The sequence below is a fragment of the Oryzias melastigma genome, linkage group LG15 (genome assembly GCF_002922805.2).
Source record: "Oryzias melastigma strain HK-1 linkage group LG15, ASM292280v2, whole genome shotgun sequence".
NCBI lineage: Eukaryota > Metazoa > Chordata > Actinopteri > Beloniformes > Adrianichthyidae > Oryzias > Oryzias melastigma.
This window is the reverse complement of record NC_050526.1, coordinates 20,810,959-20,834,452: the sequence shown is the minus strand read 5'-3', so window position 1 is coordinate 20,834,452 and position 23,494 is coordinate 20,810,959. Positions and strand designations below refer to the sequence as shown.

Sequence of the window (23,494 nt, the reverse complement as noted above, 5' to 3'; positions counted from 1 at the left end):
CTGGTGGCAATATTTACTTGTGTGGGATAAAAGCAGAAGGGTCAGAGATGAATGTCCCGGCTTTCGTGTGTGACTATTTTATTTTACTTGCCGCGTGAGGATTTATCACCTTCCAGGGCGGCGTTTTGGCTCCCGCTTCCAAAACAGTAAATGTTTGCAGTGACGAGTAAGTCATCGATAACGAGAATGTTGGCCAATGTAGGTAACTTGAAATGAGTTAGTGTAACAGACTCCAGAAAGTGCACATCTGGAGCATCTCATATAGAATAGTATCTAATGGAAACTAGGGCTGCCGCAATTAGTCGTTACTTCATACTATATGGAGTCAGAGTGTAGTAAAGTTGAAAGTTATATTGGCATTATGCGAACTTTTTGAAATATTTTGGCATTTTGTTAAAGTTTTAGGCGAATTTGGAGTTTAGCTAATATTTCACGTACATGATAGCTATTGTAGCTAATTTTGAATTTTTATATTTTTTAGGCTAATTTAGAGTTGAGCAAATATTTCAGCGACATGCTAGCTATTTTGGTTAATTTTGGATTTTTTCAGGTTTTTAGGCTGTTTTGGAGTTTAGCTAATATTACAGCTGCATGCTAGCTGTTTTGGCTAACTTAGATTTTTTATATTTTTTTAGGCTAATTTAGAGTTTAGCAAATATTTCACCTACATTCTAGCTATTTTTGGCTAATTTTGGATTTTTTTCCATTTTTTTAGGCTAATTTGGAGTTTAGCAAATTTTTCACCTACATGCCAGCTATTTTGGCTAATTTTGGATTTTCTCAGGTTTTAAGGCAAATTTTGCATTTAGCTAATATTTTAGCTAGCTATCAGCTTTAGCGTTTTCACCCATTAGCTTCAGTAATTTCAGCTATCAGTTTAAGCATCTTCAGCGGCCAAATTCAGCTTACAGCATTCACACTAACATTATCGCAGGTAATGCTTTATATTTAGTTTTATATTTTTAGTTAGTTTAAAGCTAATGATGGTTAAGATGCGTGCTTTACATCCAGTTTCCGCATGACCCGATTAGTCAAGCAATCGGAAAAAATAATTGCTGATTAGCCGACTATTAAAATAATCGTTTGTGGCAGCACTAATGGAAACAAAATTTTTTTGCTGTATTTTAAAGACCCACCCCTTGAAAAATAGTGTTTTTAGTGTTTTTAACATGCTTTTTTTAGGGCTGGGCTGATCAAATCAATGATAAGATATGAATCGATTTATCTCATAAAGCTAAAGTCCACTATAGTGGACTTTAGCATTATGAGCTAAATTGAAATCGAAAGCTATAGCTTGATGCTAACGTGTAATGGAATTTCCCATAGGACGGCTAATGCTAACGCTCAGTTGACCTAAACATACATTCCTGACTAAATGAACATCTTTATAAACTTGCAGGCATTAATTTTCTGAACTCTTTTAAAGGCATTCTTTAAATTAACCATTTGCGGTCTAAAACACAGTTTTTTGCTCATACGGTCTTCTTCTTCTAGAATAAGGTGTACTGCTATTGCGCGATCGCCACCTAGTGGCCAAACTGTAACGCCCTCCAGGAGAACCAGAACACTGTTTACAATGTTACTGATCTGAACATTTTCTCCTTTTAAGAAACCATGTAACACTGTATGATATTAACAATCTCACGATTAAAACTGCATTTCTTAATATTTATTTCCTCAAATAGTTGTGAATTAGGAGCAGGCAAAAAAATACAGACGGAAAAAGCTTGTAGCTGTGACGTAGTAGTGACAATCATCAGCTTTTTTCTCATTCGATGCATCCACTTGCACAAGAATAGATCCATGTATGTTTCTGTTTTCCTCATCTGAGCTGGTATTTGGCTCAAAACAGCTCCTAAATTTTTTGTCATTTTTGTTGCACCAGTAATATTCGTTTGCGGATGTGAGGGGCTGTAACTAGCAGAAACGAGTGTTAACAGAGGGATGTTAGGAAGTAGGACTTATTCCTCACCAACCGTCCCACCTACAATTCAGAGATGAATTTCTAATAAACTATCGCCTGCTGCAAAAATGATATACTAGAAAAGAACACTTTTTTTCTTATATATTATGGCTAAAACAGCATAATCAAAAATAACCCTTTAACACCAGAGACGTCACTGGCCACGGTATACTACTTAGATGACTGGAAAAATGGGTGGGTCTCGCTGGGCCAGTACTAAATTGGTTCAAAATGTACTTAGAAAACTGGATATATTTTATGTCAATTGGTAACTTCACATCTGAGCCAACAAAAATTACATGTGGAGTCCCGCAAGGCTCCATCCTGGGGCCACTTCTATTCAACATCTACAAGCTCCCACTGGCTCCAGCTTATAAAGAACAGCATCCTTAGTTACCATATCCATGCAGATGACACACAGATATATATTACATTGGCATCAGTATTTAAATCCAGGTTTAAGACCCACCTATTTCAGTTACATTTGACTAGTATGTATTCAAAAGTATTTTAAATTCAGTTCTTTTTACTTTCTTTAATTTTTATTTTAATGATCACACCTTTACTATTTCTCTTGTTTCTTTTAATGTTTTATGTAAAGCACTTTGAATTGTCTCTGTACATGAAATGTGCTATACAAATAAACTTACCTAGCATAAACGTTGATCGTGTTAACGGTTGAAAAGTTAGAGTAAATCAAAGAACATAAACTTGGGAGCTCTCGTGTTAAAGGGTTAAAAGACCACTTATGAGAATGTTACTTTAAGGTTTTTCAGTTTCTGGAAAACCTGTGATCCTAATTTTTACATTTACAATTTTAAGACTTTTCTACAAAATGATTTTGATCATGTTTTTAGCATTAAAATAATAACATTTGATGAAATGTTGCCAATTTTTCCTCTAATTGTGTTTGTTTCTACAGAGCACATGTGTTTCTTGCAGCTTTACATGTTGATGTCTTGAACTTAACTTTTTCCCTTTATCTAATATCAGTTCTTCCTTCTCTTTTCTGCTCTCCTTTCACCAGGAGGTCGAGGTCAGTTCCCTTCTATTTCTGTCTAATTCTCCTTCAGCTGCCTTTGTCCAGTGACTGCTTCATTTATGACTCATTTTCTCGTCTTTTTGTGGGCCTTTATCTTGCCATCCATCTACTGCGACTCCCTCATTTTAATTAGGATTAATGTTCTCATAAAACTGGCAGAAAGGCAGAGCACTTAAAGGGGCTGCTCCGCCGCAATATGTCTAACATTCAGGGAGAAGGTGCACGTCTGTCCTGCTGGTTTTCACTCGGGACGGGACAAACCCATCGCATTTGTCTGTACCTGCTGTTGTTCACTTATCACGCACTCGTACACATTACACGTCACCGTGCGGTGATCATTCGAACTGCATTACATCTCCTCTGTAATGACGCCCATATGTTACACTATGTGAACTGCCATCAATAAAAAACGGCATGCTCCTCCGTGGAGCCGCTAAGAGGCTGTTTGTTTTGTGTGCCTGCAGGATGATTATGTTCGGACCTGGGATGAAAATCAAGGCTCCAATGACAGTAAGTCAATTCAACTCACTTTTTTATGTAGTTTCTTAAAAATCCCTCAACTAATCACAAATAAAGTGGTGCTTTTAAGCATTTGCGTCTTTTGCAGGGTTGCCGATAAGTCCGCTAATCGACCACTAATCGACTGCTAAAATAGTCGACGACTAATTTAATTAGCTGTTAATTTATGTTATATGGAGTCAGAGTGTAGCAAAGTTGAAAGTTATTTTGGCATTATGCCAGCTTTTTGGACTATTTTAGCATTTACTAAGGTTTTTTATGCTAATTTGGAGTTTAGCTAATATTTCAGCTACATCCTAGCTATTTTGGTTAATTTATAGTTTTTTTCAGTTGTTTAGGGTATTTTAGAGTTTAGCTAATATTTCAGCTGTATGCTAGCTGACATGGCTAACTTAGGCTCTTTTCAGTTTTTGGGGGTATTTTGAAGTTTAGCTATTATTTTAGCTGCATGCTAGCTGAGTTGGCTAACTTAGGTTTTTTCAGGTTTTTAGACCAATTTTGCATTTAACTAATATTTTAGCTGGCTATCGGCTTTAGTTTTTTCAGCTATTAACTTCAGCATTTTTTGCTATCAGCTTCTGTATTTTTTAGCTTTAAATTTTAGCATCTTTAGCTATCAGCACTAGCATCTTCAGCTGCCAAATTATTGCAAGTAATTCTATATATCAAATTTTTATTTAGTTTAAAGCTAATCATAATTAAGATGTGTGTTTTACATGCAGTTTGCACATGACCAGATTAGTCGACTGATCGCAAAAAAGAATCTGTGCTGAGCCGATTATTAAATTAATCATTTGTGGCAGCTCTAGTCTTTTGATAGATCTGTGTAGAAAAGCTCAAATAGAGCTGCCTTTAGGCTACCTTATCCAAAGTTTTTCCCACCTTTCGCCAATTGACAAGGTCTAAGTCTGGAATTGGCAATAGTTTCGTACTCATGGCCCACGAAGGGTTCTAAAATTTGGCAGAAGGGGCGGACCAGGAGCCCATTTGAGGCTTGTTTTGGTGATTCACCTTGCAAAAGAAAGAAATAACAAAATGCCTTAATCTTGATTGAAAATTACTTTAAAACAGAATATTTTGGAGTTTTTATTTCAAAACTGTTTTTGTTCTTATTTTAGTGCAATTTTCACAAATGAGTTGATATCCCTCAGGGAAATGCTGCGTTCATGTGATCAGAAAAACAACTGTCCAACTTGGAAATCACACATGAATATCGGAGAAATAACACATCTTCAAACACCACATGAATGCAGAATAATTTTCTGCGCCTGAATAAAGGTGAATTTATTTGTTGTGCACCATCTATGGGGCGACACCTGAACTACAAGCGAAATAAAACAATACGAGCAATTAAAACAGTTTATTCCAGTTTTGTAGGCCAGATTAAATAGTTTAGTATGTGGCCCCTGGGCTGTAGTCTGCCCACCCCTGGTCTAAATTGGGTAGTAATTATTAGGGGTGTTGGAAAAAACTCGATTTGGTGATATATCCTGATATTTCATTTGGCAATGCTTGTTTCGGTTTAAAATGTTGAAAAGACAATACTCATCCTGTCATGCTGCATCATTACACTAAAATATTTTTGGAAAGAATTGGCTTCTTCTTATTTTTGAAGCACCAGTTCTAGCACCATTCAGGCTCCTGGACCATTTAAAGGGACCATGCCATAAAAAACAACTTTTTGAGCTTTTAAGTGTATTATACTGTTCATTCCTCACTGTAAACAACCCCAAAGCGGTATTTTGATCCGTTCATGGATTTCTGAGTAATCCTCTAAAAACTTTTTCTGTGCTCTCAGGACCAGCCCCTCCCATACCCACAAAAACGAGCAGGTCCTCACGTGCTGATGTCACAGAGTGAGACCGCCCCTTTCAGGAAGAGTCTGCTCTGCCAGCTCCGCCCCCAGTCTAACATAAACACACACCCACTTTCTCTGCAGAGTTTATGGTGATCATCAGCAAAGCGTTGTTATTTTTGCATCGACTTTGAGAAAAAGTAGTTCCTTTTGCATTTAATCTGCAGAGAAAACAGCAGATTCTAAATGGAGAAAATGTTTTTTAGGCTGCGAGAGATTTAGGAGTTTATTCAAAATAAGAGCCTGCTCGTCAGAAATGGTTGGAGATTATCTTCAGGAGTGCATGACAGACCAGCCAGAAACTTTTGTCTGTGATCGCCACTTGTTTTGTTAACCTTAGCCTGTATCAAAGTGGATTAAACATCAAAACTGGCGCCAATCCTACAATCAAACCTGATGCAGAGGCCAGACGTGTGAGTAAATCATACAGCTAGCTGACATTATGCAGTATAAGCATATAAGGCAAGAGCTAATGCTACATTTCCACACACACTGCAGCTCGCATATAGACACATGCACACCTATAAAAACCAAAAGCAGCACGAGAATTATTAGCTCTGTAATAAATGCAATGCTATGAAGAAACTTCTGCAGTCGTCTTTTGGGTCACTATGGTCCTTGTACACTTCAAAATCTCGATTAGATTGTGGGTCAAGAGCGTAAAGCTCCAAAATATCCATGTTCAAAGTTAGGAGATGTTTGCTTGCATGCGCGGAAACGTAGGCACATGGAGGAGGGCGGCTCTAGGATGATGTTGTGAAGTGGGCGTGACAGACAAGGAGCGAAAGGCGGTACCTCAGAGATCAAGTCGTTTTATTTCCGGGTATGAAAAGAGTTCACAAAAATTACTCATATTTAATAAATAATTAGTTTTTGGGTGTTCCAAAGGAAGAGCATTTATATGATATAGTTCACTCTGAAAGGCTTAATAAAATCATGATATGACTCCTTTAAAAGTTACATTTAGCAATGTTGGAAATAAGCAGAAATGTATTTTCTTAACCACAATTTTGGAACCTTATTGTTTTTTTTTTTAATATACTGCAAATGTTTTGAGTAAATTAGACAATATTGATTGTTCCATTTAAGAACAAATATTTCTTAATTTACCAAAAGAAAAGTACCACGAATTAGCTTGTGTAAAAGTAACTTGTAGCCAATATGAGATACAGTTTCAGTGTTTAACATTGTGATCATTAAATAAAATGAATTTTTACTATTTTATTAACATGAAAGGTGTACTAATAATCAGGTATAGTTTATCTAAGTCATACTCTTTACAGAAACATGTAACATGTTTTTATTGCTATAGTGGATTCGATCTTCCAGCCCCAGGAGAAGCTAAACATTGTCTCAACCCTCAGCTCCGTCTCCAGTCGAGCTCGAGCCGCTGGGGTCTCCACCTCCACTCCTGCTGCTTTAATTGTGTCGGTGCCAGATGAAGTCATGAGACATGTCCTCAACTATTGTAGCTTGATTTGCTGCTTAAATTAAGTCTGCCGAGTGGCAAAGTACATTAGTGCAATTTCTAAAGGCTTAATGAAGGACAAATTATGGTTTACAATGAAAGGGTAAAAGCATGAGAAAGGGAGAGCTTAAACGCTTTGATTTAGCGTTAATCGACTCACTTTACTGTAGTCCCTGCCAAGTTTAATTTAGCTGGTGGGGGGCTTCCTTTTGGAAAAAGCCAAAGTCATTTATATTTCAAAACATTTGAGATGTTCTTCGCTGCAGCTACTAAAAAGTTTACCCATTAGAAAAGCTTTTCTTTACCTAAAGTTGAAAAAGTGTTCAGTTCTATCCTTTGACTGAGTGTCAAACTATATTATTGCGTGTCAAAAAGGAGACAACCAGCAGAGTCAATGATCAAACTATGTAAAAGTCGGCTAATTAAATTGATAAACTTTGTGGACAGTTGAATCAATTCCTGCAAAAAATTGCTTGCAGATTTTGATTTTTTTTAAGTTTTTTATTTGTTTGAGATTTTTAAACCAAACAGCAGAGTAACTAAAACCCTTTTAAATGCAAAACTGATGTTGTCAAAGCATTTCAAAATCTCCTAACATTGACGTGTTTCTAATATGCAAAACTTGACCTTCATGATAAATTAATAAACCCATAATTTAATAGAAAAAAAAGATGAGAGTGGTTTTACTAAATCGTCTGTATTTATCACACTGCAAAGACAGTAGAAATAAGTCAAAAAGTCTTACCCAATTGGCAGGTTTTTTTAAATAAGCAAAAATCTACCAATGAAGTAACAATTCTTCTCAAATTAAGATTTTTTGCTATTAAAAACTTTCCTCATAAGATTATTTTTTCTTGCTTGACAGAAAATCAGGCTATGTTTCTTAAAATACGATTTTTATCATTAGGTTTGTGCTGTACATATATTACCACAAAGGTTTTATGCAATTTTTAGGCTCTAAATGGTCATCTAATATTACGACTGACATTAATTTAGTATTTTTTCCCTCATTAAAATTAATATATGTAAGCTAAGTTTGACAAAAAATTAGATCTTATATCAGAAAGAAGGTTGTACTCTAGTTTATTGTTCCTAAATAATTGGATGTTTTCATCACTTTATGGCATAAAATTAGTATTTTGAATTTGATTTTGAATGAATATGATTTATTTTAATTAAATTGGAGTAAATCAGCTTTTATTGTATTTACGTTTTTTTTAGTTACACTTTTTGATAAATTTTACAGAATTTAGTTGATTTATGTTAGATTTTTTAAAATCTTTTTTAGAGGGATTTTTTTATGATTCATCTGTTTTTTTATGTTTTGTCAAATAACTGGAAGTGCAGATATTTTAGTTATGGTTGTCAGCCATGTTTTCCACACAATTATTTATCTTTTTTTAAATCAAGTAATGCCTATTGACAAACACTCTTATTAGACACAGACATTGATTTGCTGAATCACCAAGTATTGATTCTTCCTTTCCAGTATTGGAGATCGACCAATTATTCTCCAGCTTTGCATGAAACCTAATCATTATCAATAAAAGTTTCAGTTGATGTGTGAGAAAAGTAATCAGTGCTTTCATTTGATGGAGTTTAAAGCCTTTCATCTGTCTTTTTCTCCTTCCTTCCTTTCAACCTGCGCGTTCTCTCTGCTATCATTGATCTGCCAGCCTCTATGAGTGGCCTAATGAAGCAGAGGAGGTAAAAAGAGAAGATTTGTCCCTCTGAGACACCACTAAATCAGTGTGATGTCTTTATTCCGCAGCTCGGAGCCTGCAGGCTTCCTTTCTCAGCCCACACCGCTGCGGTGCTGTGCAGAGGCAGACAGGGCTTTAGAACTGTCAACACTTCTAACACAGTGTTTGGGAGTCAACGCCAACAACAACACGCTATGTAAATTTGCATTCAGGCAGTGTAATGGCTGACTCCACTTAAGTCAGTCTGCGCGAAGTGAGGGAGAGGTCAAGGTAATTTGCAGTTGATTTCTGTAGTCGATTCATCAATCTGGCTGCTGATTGAATCAGCCGGCTCTTAAGACAGCAAACACTGCGGGCAAACACTTGTAATTTGGACTTGTAAGTGAAAACGAGTGCACGGACACACCAGACCCTCAAGGCCTCCGTCACAGTGCTCTCGAAATGCCTTCTGCACTCCGTTGTGTACATTGGGTTTCCATGGCAGCCAGAAAAGCCAGGTAAATGGTGGTAAAGATTTCTAGTGAAATCACAGTTTCCAGATCAATGGCAGACAGGCAGGAGCTAGGAGGACACACTGAGGTTTAGGGTTTAAAGCCCCTGGCTGTTGATTGATATGGTTGGTTGGGTCGCTACCACCAAAGTTCTGGATTCCCAGCTTAAGGGGATTCAGTGGATCTGCTGCTTTTGTTGTTAAAGTGCTGCGCTCTTTAAAAGGTTTGTTTCAACAACTGTTTCTGTTGTGAATATGGCTCTCTGTCATTGCATTCTACATTGCAAGCCTCCATAAACTAAATGGTTATTGGCATTTATAGTGCTTTACTACTTCCTTACAAAGCCCCAAAGCGCTTTCCAGTCACAGTCCCATTCAGTCATTCACATTGATGGTCATTCTACTGCCTTACACAGGTTTCAACTATAACCCCCATAAGGATGTGGGGTTCAGTGTCTTACCCAAGGACACTTTGACACACTAAACTACCTCTGCATCACAACAGCCTAAAATCTGGCATAAATGTAGCTTTTCTTTTTGCTAAATGGAGTATTTTTACACTTTACATAACCATATGTGTCATATTTGATACGAAGTGTTTCAATAGCATAGTTTAAACTTTCTTTAAAGTCCCCTATGACCATGTTTTTAATTTAAAAAAAGCATTCCCAGTAGTGTTTTAATTGCGACTGTGAAGTTTTTAACCAAAATCCCACAATCTAAACGTCCTAAAAAGCCATTTTTCATGTTGATCTGAAGCCTCTGTTTCCAAAATCTCCTCTGAGGGGGCGTGGCTTTTGGAGCTGAGTAGCCCCGCCCCTGATCCCCACTGTCTGATTATGATAGCTGAGTGTCTCACTATCCTAAATCTTGCAACATAAAAATGTCCATCAATATCGGTAATGTCCAGCCGTATCGTTTTGAGTCGGATGTCAGCTCGGATGAGGAAGTGAAGAGCTTCATGGACGAACTTCCTCCAAAAGATAAATTCTTTCTCCTTCCAGTTCACCAAAGACTCTTTTAGCTAATTACCCAATGTTTATTGACGTTGCTGTGACCAATAAATTCAATCCATTGGTTTCTCAGAGCAGAGTCTGAGCATATCTAATGTGACGTAAAGAAGGCTCATTAATTCAAACAGAGTCTGTCTGTAACAGTTGGATTGACAGCAATTTAAACAGAGAAATACTCAAAAATGCAAAAAACAAATGATTTATTATTACATTTGTTCCCTTTCTTAAGAAAAATGGCGCACATACATGTTAAAAACTCAAAAAACACGATTTTCAACGCAAGGGGAGTTAAAACACCCACTGTAGTCAACTTGGTTTTCAATGTTTTCTGCACAGAAGTTCATCCAGAGTCCACTAGGGGCAGTAGAAGGACTTTCCTTGCTCATTTCAAAATGGCTGCCCCCATGACGGGAAAAAGTTTTGCTAATTTTCTAGAACTTTTTTGTAAGCATAGCTCATCTATTGCTGCTTATTTTTATAAGTGACTAATTGTTGTATTGAAAGAATACAACATTTGTTGATAATTAAATTTTTTTATTATACATTTACATTGTGTTAAAAATGTGCGGATTAAATTTGAGATAGTGGGTAAATAAGGTGCTTTTTTCCCTGAACACTCATAACAACATTTTTGCATCTTGTGAGCAAAAACGTACCAATTTTTTATTATAATTATGTATTTGAAAGGGACAAGAAAAAAAAAAAAACATTGTTACAGTTTCAAATATCACTGATATCATGTCTAGGGGCCATCTAGCTAACCGCTAATATTTAGACTAGGTCCCAAACACTTAAATGTATCCAAATATATATTAAAACAAGAGTAATAGTAATATGTTTTTTTCTGGATTTCATTAAATGGTTTAAAAGCGTCTTAATTTAAAATATATATATATTGTGTCATATTTTTAGGGTTTTTTTTATTTACAGGGCTAAACATTTAAAGTTTGATTCTATTCTATATTATAAAATTTTCACTCATAAATTTTTGTAGATTTCCTTTCTTTCCCAGATTTTCTAATGATCACAGTAGTAATACGTTCTGCACTGCAAACACAGGCCTGACTTCTTTGCTACCTGGAAGACCAGATAGCCTGATGACATTGAAGAGTGAGTGTATAAATAGAAGATAAGAGGGGTGATGATGAGGATGTGGCCTGAGCTCTGCATCCGTTATCCTGGTTTTGCAGGGATAAACCTCATGTAAATCTGGATTGGATTAAATTGAAGCACTGGTGGGCCTAATTAGGGAAGGTTAACCGCTGCGGGCATTAGTTTAATACCTAAGGAAAGACATTTTTTCTAAAAAAAAAATGAAATCAGGTAGCCAGTGTTTATGGAGAATTTATCGACGCATGGAGAAATGATAAGCGTACAGGACATGTTCGCCTCGAGGATGTCAGATGAGGAAGACAAAGGAATGCCGAAGAAATTCTGAACAGAGGAATTTGTATACAGAAAGGAAGTGTTCTCAAAAGCAGCAGATTGAGCTGCAAATCTTAGTCAACCCAGAAATGATTCCCAGACCACAGAGAGCCTGTTGCTATGGGAACGTCATCATCGCAGGCACTGCTTTAATCCGTGGAAGCTTGTTAAGTTAACATGAGGCTCCGGCAGCCACCTTATGCTTCTCTACTCACAACACAACACTGTGCCAGCATTGTAGCCTTTCTCTACAGATAAGGTTTATTCACACTCGGTTTTTGGAGGATTTTTTTGCTGTTTGGAGGCAGAATAATCCGCTGCTTCTTTTCATTCCTTTTATGGGTTAAATTAATTCCAAGCTATAGTTTTGCATCCCTATTCCTACTTTTCTGTCTCCTCCTTCTAGAAACAGTCCTGATTTTTCTGTGCATTAGAGAGAAACATTTAACCTGCAGGCTAAAGAAAGGAAGAGTGAAATGAGAATGAGGACAAAAACAAGAAGAAAAAAAAGGCAGGGAGGTTTTTGTTACACTCGATGCTCAGATATCAACTGGGATAAGAGGCGACTATAGAATAAGGCGCTACTGTTGACATTCTAAAAGGGTGAGAAGTCTCCATTTGGGCGTTTCTGCAGCAGAGACCCAACCCTTAATGCATTGTTTTGGATTTGCCCCCTTAAATCAGATATCTGTCAGTTTGCTTCGCTAATCCTGTGAAATCTGCAACATTAATGTATTCATCTGCTGGAAAAAAGAAAAAAAAAGGGCAAGCGACGGGATGCTAAGCCCGCCCGCTTAACGATTATAGCGCCATAAAGCAGGATGCCGTAAGAGCAAGAGCTGAATGAAAGCATGATTTATAAGCAGCTCTGTCACACGGACAAAAACCTGCAGTTGAGCCATGCGCTGATGGATCGAGGAGGCGAATAAAAAGTCTGCAACAGTGAAGAGAATAAAGGCGACATCCAAAGGAAACTCCAGCCGTCGTGCTCGGACCAGACAGCTGTGACTTATGAGTGTGTGTGAAGGGCCGACGCAGGGGTTAGCCGCCACAGGAGAGTATGATGGATGAGGCGGAGTGAGGGAGCAATTCTGGATTTAACCTAGATTATTGGACGCATTTGCCTAAACAAGTCGGCTAAAATTGAGTTTATTACGTAAAGACAATTATCATATCTCAACCAATAGTTGGGCAGCAGAACAAACCAAACAGTTTACATATTTTGTTAAATATATCTCCAGCTTTCATATTTAGATCGGATCGTTTAGTGTGAGCGGTTCCTTATTATTGAGAGATGTTGGCGCTGCTCTCACAACAGCAAAGCTATAAGAGCCGTTCTCTCTTATTGCACTGCTGTATAAACGAGCAGAACAATAAAAGGTGATTTACAGCAATAAGAGCTCACTTTAGGACTCTTTCATGATAAGTTGTTGCTGCTGTTTTCTGCTCCTCTACTTTCAACAGTGTCCTTCAAACGTTTAAATCAGTTGCTGACTGTTAATCAGAGCTTATTTTACATTAGCTCATCATGTCGATGTTGTTGTGTTTGTCATGAACAAGTGGCATAAAATGCAAAAGACCAGGCTTGGTGGCAGAAACTTACATTTTGCTTAAGTTTGACAAAACCATGGAAAAACAAAAAAAGCAGATGAGAAGAACTGACAACCAGACAAGCGTTCCCAGGAGTCTTTTAATTATAATTATGCCATTTTGAGCCAAAATTTAAAAAAACTTTCATTTTCTAGGACATAGTTTCTGCAGAGCAACAGCAGCAGTTCATTTAAAATTAGTCTCTAAGATGGAATCCGCTGGATTAGGAAATTAAAGATATAAAAACAATTGCTGCCTATAAAAGTGTTATCAAGAGGGAGATGTTAAGCAAATACTAAAGATTAATTGTAGAAAAATAATTTCATAAAACTTATAAATCATTACCGCTGTACATAGGGTACGTAAATAGAATTAAATGAGGGTTTGTTTATGTACTGTTTATGTAAATATGTATGTATTTCTGTTTATATATATACCTATGTAAAAAAAATCCTTATTTTTCTTGTTTGATACATTTTGATTTAATTCAGTTGATTTAGTAATAGGGGTAGATCATATAAGTTTTCTTCTTTTTGCTCCTTTTCATTTATTATCTGTTTTATCCTTATATAGTATTATTTTGATGATGTGTATTGTTACTAAATGGAATTAAATTCATAAAAAAGGAAAAAAAAATGTAAGCCTGCCCTGACTTCCCATCATCTCTTTAGCCTTGTTTCCACTGAACCGGTCTGATCAGGTATTTTGAGTGTTTCCATGGTAAAATGGACCCATTAAACAGTTCCGACCCGTACCTCTTGTAGACCCCCATAGTAGATTTTATATCACAACTACAAGCTTTTTCAAACTGCATTTTTGCATCTGCTCTTGATTCACCACGATTTGAATAAAGAAATAAATGCAATTTGAATCTAAATGTTCTTCCATCGTGAGAAAAATGCCACAAGAACATGTTAAAGTTGGAGTGGGTCTTAACTAAACAAAGATAACTCTAAGAGAACATGACCAAAACCAAGAATTATAGCAAAAGCAAACACAAGAGCCAAATCCTCACAGCATTGTTGTAAAAATGTGAAATCGTCTCTGAACACAGAATTTTATCTATAATGTTTCGGGGTCAGTTGTTTTAATGTGCCAGATTTTGAAAAGATTAATAGAGTTAGATGATGGATTTTTTATGAGAAAGTTGCAGTTTTTAAAAAGCAAAGGATTGATAATAAATAGTAAGTTAAGTGTAATTGTGTACACTTATTTTAACAGTACTGCACTGTAAAAAGTGAAACTTTGAATCAGTTAGCAAAAGCTCTACAATTTGGTTATCAAATTCAATTTCTAAGATGCGTAAACCATCAACTCAAAATTTTAATTTTGAGATTTTAAATGTAAAAAATTACAGAACTTTTATTAGTTGATCCAATATTTCACTTTTTTCAGTGTAGCTTAAGTTCTGACTTTACTTACATTGAATGTAAGAATTTGGTATTTTTATAGCAAACCATTTTAGAAAGAAACCCAGTTTAATTACTAGAAAAGTGTAGTAATTTTACCTTAAGATGAGGAAATGTTTCATTCTGGCTGAACATGTTGGCATTACTAGACGTTTTAGTTACTACATGCTTCCCTAGTGAAGCAGATATTAGGGATGGAGATAAACAACCAGATAGTTGGTGAAAATACCCCGAATGTATGTGCAGCATCTGTCTGTGTGACTTTTCTCAACCCCTCTGGGTCTCAGCTGCAAGTTACACTCCAAACTCTAATTATTCCAAAGATGTTTATTCACAAACAAAACACCAGAAACAAACCCATATGTTTTGTTAGGTCTTTAAATGTATGTTTCCTCCTTTATAAATCAAAGAAAGCGAAATATACTCGTCGCTGCTAACTGCTTAGGCTAGCAGAGAGTAAATCAAAGCTGAGCATTATGCAATGTAGTCTAATTTTGTTTTTTCTCCCAGACGTAGACACCACCAAGGACCCCTGTCAAAAGGTTAAGTGCAGCCGACACAAGGTGTGTATCGCCCAGGGCTACCAGAGAGCCGTGTGCGTCAATCGTAAGAAGCTGGAACACAGGTGAGCGTTTGAACACGCAGAAAAGCTCCTCATGTAAACTCGTTGGGTCAACTCTTGAAGTTGTGTTTTGGATGTGTTTTGCTGCAAGCCAGACTGGGAATAGAAAAACCTTGTTTGTGCATCAGTGCAGTTCGACTTCCCGCTGTTTAATGATAGGCTAATACATTCAGACAGCATGGAGGAGGCTGTTTGCGTCATGCTCCCGTGCTCAGGTTGAACCTGCTGCGTCTGAGTTACCACTGCGGCGGCTGTCCCAGCTGGACACGCTGAGGCTGAGGGGGTTTGCGTCTCTGCTGTCTCACAGACTGAAGCAGCCCGCCCTGCGCTCTCCTGATGGAAACTGTCAGCCCTGTCCCATCTCCTCCACCGGGCCCGTGTGCGGATCGGACGGTCACAACTACGCTTCGAAGGTACAGCGACATGAAGAAATCTGTTTTTGGGTCATTTTTTTGTCCGATTTGCCCCTTTTCTCTATGCATCAAACAGTTTTAGAAGCTGACAGATGTGGACTGCAGTGAAGCATGAACACACATTCAGAAGTCGTGCAGATTTCTAGTCTTTTCTACTGAGGCAGCAGCAGACCTCCCATTAAATGTGCTGCACAAACAGTTCCAATCAGATTTCCAGACATGCCTCTGTGTCAAAAATACGTTCTCATTTTTTTCCTTTCAAGAGTGACATAATCCTTTAATACTTGACTTATACCTGAGTCCCATTTTCCCGTTACCTGAAATTATTGGACGACAAATATTATTCTATTTTTTATTATGTGCTCAGAAAAGTGACTTTTATTTGTGCATTTCTTACTTTTTATACAATCCTTTTTGACTGTCTGGGTTACTGAGAATTATTTATTTTTGGGTTTTCCTTGTTCACGTGTCTTTTTTTTGTGTGTATTTTTCCTTCTTCTCCACTTTATTTTTGTTTTTAAATCAAAAGATGTGGCAATCCATGCCAGGAACTATAACTGATTACAGATATATGAACGGATGATTAATTTACAGCATTCAAACTGACTGACATCAGCAGTAATGCAGTTAACATTATGTGAAGTCATACTCTGATCGGCTTTTGATTTATTATAAAAGCGTTCTCAGTTGCCCTTTAATTATAATTATGCCGTTTTTAACCAACGTTGGTTAGTATGTAACAGATACAAGCTTTTTTCAAGTATTTTTAAGTCTGCTCCTGATTCGCCACAATTTGAAAAAACAAAAAAATTGAAAGAATATGTTAAAAGCACCAAAATTGGAGATTTTCCATTGAAATATTTTTGCTGATCCAGCATCACATAAGCAGAAATGGATTTTTGTGAAGAAAAACAAAAACTTGCATGTTGCAGGGACACTTTTCTTACACGGGGCTTAATGGTGTGTGGAGACTCCCACGGGACAAATGGAGACAAAGAGCTGTGATATGTGACCTCAGAGGGACCAATTGGTGGCTTGTGGTGACAGAGTCCTGTGTGTTTATTGATTAATGCTTCATCTTTTGGATTTCTGTTCCCGACCTTGTTTGTGAGCAAAAGCTTCTGAAGAGGCATTTTTGGAGTATACGTCTCCGATTTGAATCAAGCCTTACAGTCGCCTCATGAATATTTGATCTGTGTTGGGGCAATAACTCATCTCACCTCACCTTTGTGTCCCCTTGTCGGGGATGCTGGTATGTTTTTGTGTGCTGCAGTGCAAGCTGGAGCAGCAGGCGTGCCTTACAGGGAAGGATCTCACCCTGAAGTGTTCAGGTCTGTGTCCTTGTCCAACTGCAGCTCCTACGTCCAAGGAAGGCAAGCGTGGTGAGATCCAACTCCTATTTTTTTTTTTTCTTGCGCAATCCATACTGCAATGGAACAAATCGTTGCAACAGCTGTAACACTCTGGTTTACACAGAGGGCTGCACTGGACAGGATCTGTCTGATCTCGGCGAGCGTCTGAGGGATTGGTTCCAGCTTCTGCAGAGCAATGCTAAGCAGAACAACAGTAAGCCTGGGGCCAGATCCAGCACCACATCAGGTCAGGACCCACAATAAAGGGACCCCAACTGTGTTTTAAAGCTCTAATAGACAGGATTTTTAAAAGAATTCTGCAATGTTAACTAATTAATATAATTTGTTGTATTTACCCTTATCTGTGCTGATTGTATAAGATTATTAGCAGATTTTGGATGCATGTGGAGCACTTTATGCAGAACCCCCACTGCTGCTTTCATATAGATCAAATCACAGCTTTATCTCTTAACTTTTTATTCCCCTACAAATTTAAGTGTTGATTGGAAAAATAAGACAATTAAAAAAGGACAATTTAAAAAAACGAATGTGCATCTACCTGCAAATATTTGGTCTGAAGCTTATTAGACAAAATGTTTGGATTACGAAGTTCAAATTGTCAAATTAGACTTTTATATAATATGTCTTGTTTTGGGTATTTAAGAAAATGAAACATTTGAGCTTCAAACTCTGAGAGTATCTCTAACTGAAAACTTAACCAACTACTATGGAAGTTTTTCTGTTCCATCAGATTCTGATTTTTTTAAACCTTTAAACCTTTGAATTTTAATTCTGAAATTGTTTTGAACCCTTGAAATTTGATGGATAAACCTTTCTTTTTCTATCTCACTAGAACAACTAGTCGATCGCAGAGCACATTGATGGCCGGCCAATCAAATCATGACACTGACGTAATGTCAGCTTTTGCTATTGGAGCTCAAGATGGCAACTTAAAAAGAAGAAAAAAAAGAAATCAGAAAGAAAATTAAAAATCTGATGGAACAGAAAAACTTCCATATATTATCCTTTAAACTTAAACAAAATAAACCAGAACTTTTTTTTTTTGCAATCTTTTGACATACAAATAATTCATTCAAAGAAAATGTACAAGCAATTATTTTATTAAACATTCAAATAGATATTTTTGGTAAACATTTTTGAAGTTTTAGTGTTGTACAAATCTTCTATAAATAAATTCTCTGACGTTTTGCAAAGCAATTCATCCCAACATGCCAAACTTCTGTTCAAAATGTAACATTCATCTTTATGCAGATGACACAATTGTTTACTTCTACTACTGTTATGAAGAGGAGAGATGTATATTGTGATCCAGTGTGTTTTGCATGAATGTATGTGAGTTTTGTGTTAATGTTTGACTTACATTTTAAGTAAATTGTGTATTCAAGTAAATAACCCAATAAAAATGATATTTCTTGAATGCTAACTCAGACATAATTTGAATTCTCTGTGTGGCCGCCTCCTGATGCGGATGCTGTTTATCCTGGCAGTGCTGGACAGGAGCCTGGTGGCCAGCTGTAAGGACTCCATAGGCTGGATGTTCTCCAAGCTGGACACCAATAATGACCTGTATTTGGATCAGGCCGAGCTGGCCGCCATCAACCTGGACAAGTACGAGATCTGCATTCGTCCCTTTTTCAACTCCTGCGACTCGTACAGGGATGGCAAGGTCTCCACGGCGGAGTGGTGCCTCTGCTTCTGGCGAGAGAGTGAGTGTTATTTGAAGGTTGCATCCACAGACACATTCTCATGTTCCAACAGATGTTTTTTTTTTTGAGGGTCACTTAAATTTCCAGGTCCTCAGGGCTTCCCGTGTCTGTTCTAGTCAATCATTTATCTTTCCATTCAGCCTCCTGTCATTTGATGTGGTGAAGTGGTCATTCATATGCATAGAAAACATCCTGGTGATATCAGCCAGCCAGATTCTCCGCCTCAGATAAACCCGAGGCCTTTTTCCACGGCGAAACAAATCGACAACACCTCTTGGTATTCACACTAACCGAGCGAAGACGGCAGTGCTGTACAGAAATGCCTCCAGAGGATTCTGGACCTAAATGTAATGATTTGTACTAAAATGCCAATTTTGTACGGACTTGAAGGGCTCGCTTTACTGTTGCTTCTAGCTCTGAAGGAAGCTAAAAACATCTGTTGGATTGTTTTTATTTACATATTTTCACTTAAAGTTTAATTTACCTGAAAATATTTGTTAAAACTTAGATTCAAAGTATGACTTATATACCAAACTTGATAAAAATATTACATTATAATTAAAAAAAAATAAATTAAATACAGATTGCAATAGAATTCCCTTTAATTTTTTTTTTTTTTTTTAAAGAGCCACCCTGTCTGGCTGAACTGGAGAGAATCCAAGTCTTGGATGGTGGAAAGAGAAAGTTTGGTAAGTATTCAACTTCTAATGGCAGCGTTTCTGCCTGATTGGACATTATTTTGCAGCAAATAATTGTAGCCGGGTTTTGTTGTTTTCCACATATGCAAGCGAGTGATTATGAGAATGTAGATGTGAGAATTTTAGGCAGGAATGTGCGTTCCCGCTGCAGATTTGGCTGCATGACTGTGCTCTGAGTCAATACTCTCCAAGGACACAGAACAGAAAATGGTGGGATGGGGGGGCAGCCTGTCACTTAGTGATCTCACATGTTCCCATGAAAGATTGGATGATTGTTCACTCTTAGTCTCATGCTTCTCAGTATTTTAGCCTTCTAACAAACTCAACTTTATTTTTTAAAATTGCATGTAGCAGGATATATTATTTAAAAAAAAACATATATTTGTTTTGTTTTCCTCATTGACTGTATAAGAAAACTGGACCTAGCAAGTGTGACATCACCTATACATATCTTGTAGGCGATAGAAAAGTGTCTATTGTGCCACTTCTATTCTATCGTTTTTATTTGTTTATTTTTATTGCTGAACCTTTGTGCAAAAATGACTTTTCCTACTAAGAAACTGGAAACTATTGTGCACTTAAAATATGTTTCTCATTTGCAACCATTCAGTTACAAGTTACTTGAAAAAATAAAGTCAGAGAAAAGTAACTAATGACATTTTTGTCCATTTTTTCAGAGAATAACTGAAAATATACTTATTGTGGTATATCGTGATATATATCGTTATCATGATATACAATTTTTCCAAGCACTACTTCCGGCTCTAACAAAATTAAGTCAACTCAGGCGCCATTATTTCGCTATACTGACTTTCTCATGTTAGAACCAGTCAGTAAACAGTGATTGGTCTGAGTCAGCGTTTCTATGGCAACTGCTCTCTCCAATTAGGAGTGATCTTATTGAAAGTCCAGACCCCCTACCACTTGAATAAATCAGTCAATTAGATGTTTTGAACATTCCACATACTTTAATTGAGGCATCTGATTGGTCACTTCATAATTTGAATAACTTGCGCTACAGAAAATATATCATGAAAAATATTAGGATTAGCAAAAACATGTAAAAACAAAGTAGCAGATGAATATTATTTAGGAATAGCCGTTTATTTTTAATAGACGTTTATGGGATTTTGGCTTCTTGGAGCCAGTAAGTACTTCCTGTTTGGAACGCCAGGGGGTCACTCAGTCCAGTTCTCATATACTGTCAATAATTTTTACTACATTAAATCCAAGAATAGTTGTGCTGCTTCTTCACAGAATAAAGTCAGAAATGTTGAATTGTGATGTTACTACTTCAAAACCAGAACCACTAGGGGTTTCAAATGTAATCAAATAAGATTTGACCCTCACAATCTTTTCTTTGTATGCTATTTTCTGTTCTACTTTTGCGTAGTTTAAATCACTACTTATGGTAAAAATCTTTGAAAATCAAATTGAATAGGTTAGAAATGAAAATAAGACAATTTCATGCAGTGAAATGATGAAATCGTGAATCAAAAATAATTGTGATATTTGAATTGGGATCAAATTGAACTATAACCTAAAATACAACCATTCCTCTTTACAATATGGACTCTAACACCCAAAACTCAATGAGATAAAATAATCAAATAAGAAGCAGATTAAATTCATCAGCTAAAACACAAAATGTGGATGTTATCACCAACACGGTACATGTATACTCTAATAGTGTGTCTCTTTATCTGCGCACTAGTAAATTAAGTGTACATATACCTGGTTGTTGGGTTACAAAAACACTTCTAATACCACAGGGAGACAGACAGAAAGAAAACGCAGAAGCTTGTTTGCTGAAGTGAGATATGAAGCCCCAATTTGGTCAAAAAGAAATCTATTTTAGGTTCATTTCGGCTTAAATAAGTAGTAAATGCAAAGTAGCTGTTGGAAACTTCAGGTAGCAAATGAGCCAACTGTCCTCTTTCGCCAGGAAAAAAAACCTAATTTAAAATGCTTGATCTTTTTCAATCACCTTATTAGAGAGGTTTTTCAACACCATCAGATCTGCCAACTTGTTACAGCTATAGTTATTAATAGCAGCCACAATTAAAGAGATTCATCAATTCAAATACTAGAACATAAGCTTTTCTTGCACAATTGTCTCTTTTAAATGTGCAATTCCACTTCACATTCTATATGCATTATGCGGGACATGAATTTTGCGATAAAAGCTGTGTTTATGAATTCATGTCATGTAGATTTCTTATTGTAACCGTGGTAATCTCCCTATCAGTTCAACTGGAAGTACTGCATACATTAGCATTTGAAACATTTTTCTCAGCGCTACATAATAGTTACAGAAAGAAAGGATTTTTCAGAGCATAAATATAAGTTTAGCCAAACTGGGATAGATTGGATCATTCATTCTCGGCTCAGTTTTTCTTATTTTTGAATATAATCAAACACAGAATAAGCCATAAGTGCAGTCAAGACACCACAGCTTAAGCAGAATTTATTGGAATTATTTCTTTTTAGTTTAGAAAAATTCTCTACAATTTATTTAATTACTGGTGTGCTTGATTGGCAGGTCGATTCATCCCCAGCTGCAATGAAGACGGCTTCTTCAGGAGGCAGCAGTGCGACCGGGGCGAGTGCTGGTGTGTGGATCAGAACGGAGGAGAGATTGCTGGATCCAGGATTCGGGGAAAGCCAAATTGCGGTAAGCTTAAAAGAAGCGATCAAACTGATGTGTTGAATCTGCATTTCAGCAGTGAAAAAAGTGAAGAAGTGATCAGATGCATATCAAACCCACTTCTGCACTGCATCTCCACATGCATTTTCTAGAAAAGGCCTCCTTTATGCTAAACACTGAGGCCCGCTGCAGCACAGCTCACTTCAGGGACCAGTGCCACATTCATGTGCCTGGAGTCATTTGCATTCTAAAGCGCTGCTTGTCGCTGTGAGAAAAGTCTTTCAAGATGAATGAGGGCTGGCTGGACTGAACCTGCACCTGATAAGAATGGTTCCCCTGGCAAGGTTTTTAAATAGCTATTAAAATCCAAAGTCAAACACATGCTCACCCTCTTCTTTTTTTTACTGTTTCTGAATCAGCCTCAGCGTTTCTTATTGGAATGTAAGCTGCGTTTTTAACATGACAGCCAAGGTCAATCTACTTTCCTCTCTCCTCTTGCAGATTATGAAATGGCATATTCAGGAGATTTCGGCAGCGGGGTCGGATGGGAGGATGAGGAGGAGAAAGAGGCAGAGGAGACTGCAGAGGAGGCTGAAGAGGAGGAGGGAGAAGTGGGAGAGGTGGATGACGGGGGATATATTTGGTAAATGCCCAACGTGAAAGCCAACCTCTCTACAGGAGCACTTCCATGGTCCTGAAAATACACACACACCAACAAACACACAGACAGATGGACACGATGAACCGCTCACACTCAGAACAACACTTGCTTAGGGAAAACGTGAGGGAGACGAGTTTAATAAGCTGGGAGGTTGAAGATGGGAGCATCTAATGTTCTTAAAACGATCAAGGGAATGGGAGATTTATTGCTATTAACCCTTCGTGGGTCTGGAGTTGAGATTTTTGTCCTTCGTACGTGTGACTCCTTGTTCTTCTTTGTTGTATGTCTTTTGAACTATCTTTGAGCAGTTTTTAGCTGATGCATAATGGAGGCTTTAAGAAGCTGCAGGTGCTCGTCATGTGCTTGCATTGAAAAAAACTGAGCTCGTCTGGGTGAATTTGGGGGCTTTTCTCCGCGGTTGAAAAGCACGTCGGACAGGAAGAGAACAAACAAACACCCTTTGACTTTATGATTTTCATGTCATGCGCTTTGGCTCATATGTGACATTAGTGCTGTCTCCCTAATGACTTAATAAAAAGAAGTTTCTAACTGATCACTCTTAAGCTTGTATATAATGTGTGTATCCGAAGGCAGAATGTCCTCTTCTAGTCAAATGCCTTGAAAGAACAGCAGATTGAAGCTGCTTAGCTGACAAGTGTGCATCATGTCATAATGTGGATCAATTACTGTGTTTAATAAAAAAAAAGAAATTAAATAAAGGTATCTCTGTGGTCAGCTGGCCACCATTCACCTGAGTCTGGCCTCTTTTCTTTTTCATTTTATGTTAATTTTTGGCACTTCATGTTGAAAATTGATTCACCAAACTATTAGAAGAGGAGGAAATGTTAAAATTTGAGTGTACACCAACTAAATCAGAGATATTGAACTTTAACGAGA

General features: G+C 37.2%; 1 protein-coding gene across 2 annotated transcripts in view; it reads left to right on the top strand.

Annotated features, from left to right (window-relative positions):
- The window catches only part of spock2 (SPARC (osteonectin), cwcv and kazal like domains proteoglycan 2), a 40,711-nt gene extending 17,364 nt beyond the window's left edge, over window positions 1-23,347 (top strand). Inside the window, exons 2-11 of one of the 2 annotated variants that reach the window (XM_024296442.2) lie at window positions 2,991-2,999; window positions 3,470-3,515; window positions 14,988-15,102; window positions 15,407-15,512; window positions 16,786-16,894; window positions 16,989-17,111; window positions 18,373-18,591; window positions 19,218-19,280; window positions 21,832-21,963; window positions 22,438-23,347. In XM_024296442.2, the coding sequence (XP_024152210.1) occupies window positions 2,991-2,999; window positions 3,470-3,515; window positions 14,988-15,102; window positions 15,407-15,512; window positions 16,786-16,894; window positions 16,989-17,111; window positions 18,373-18,591; window positions 19,218-19,280; window positions 21,832-21,963; window positions 22,438-22,583 (1,068 nt within the window). In that variant the 3' untranslated portion in view covers window positions 22,584-23,347. The remainder of the gene's footprint in view (window positions 1-2,990; window positions 3,000-3,469; window positions 3,516-14,987; window positions 15,103-15,406; window positions 15,513-16,785; window positions 16,895-16,988; window positions 17,112-18,372; window positions 18,592-19,217; window positions 19,281-21,831; window positions 21,964-22,437) is intronic. The other variant, XM_024296443.2, reaches the window with a different exon arrangement.
- The last annotated feature ends 147 nt before the right edge of the window (window positions 23,348-23,494 follow it).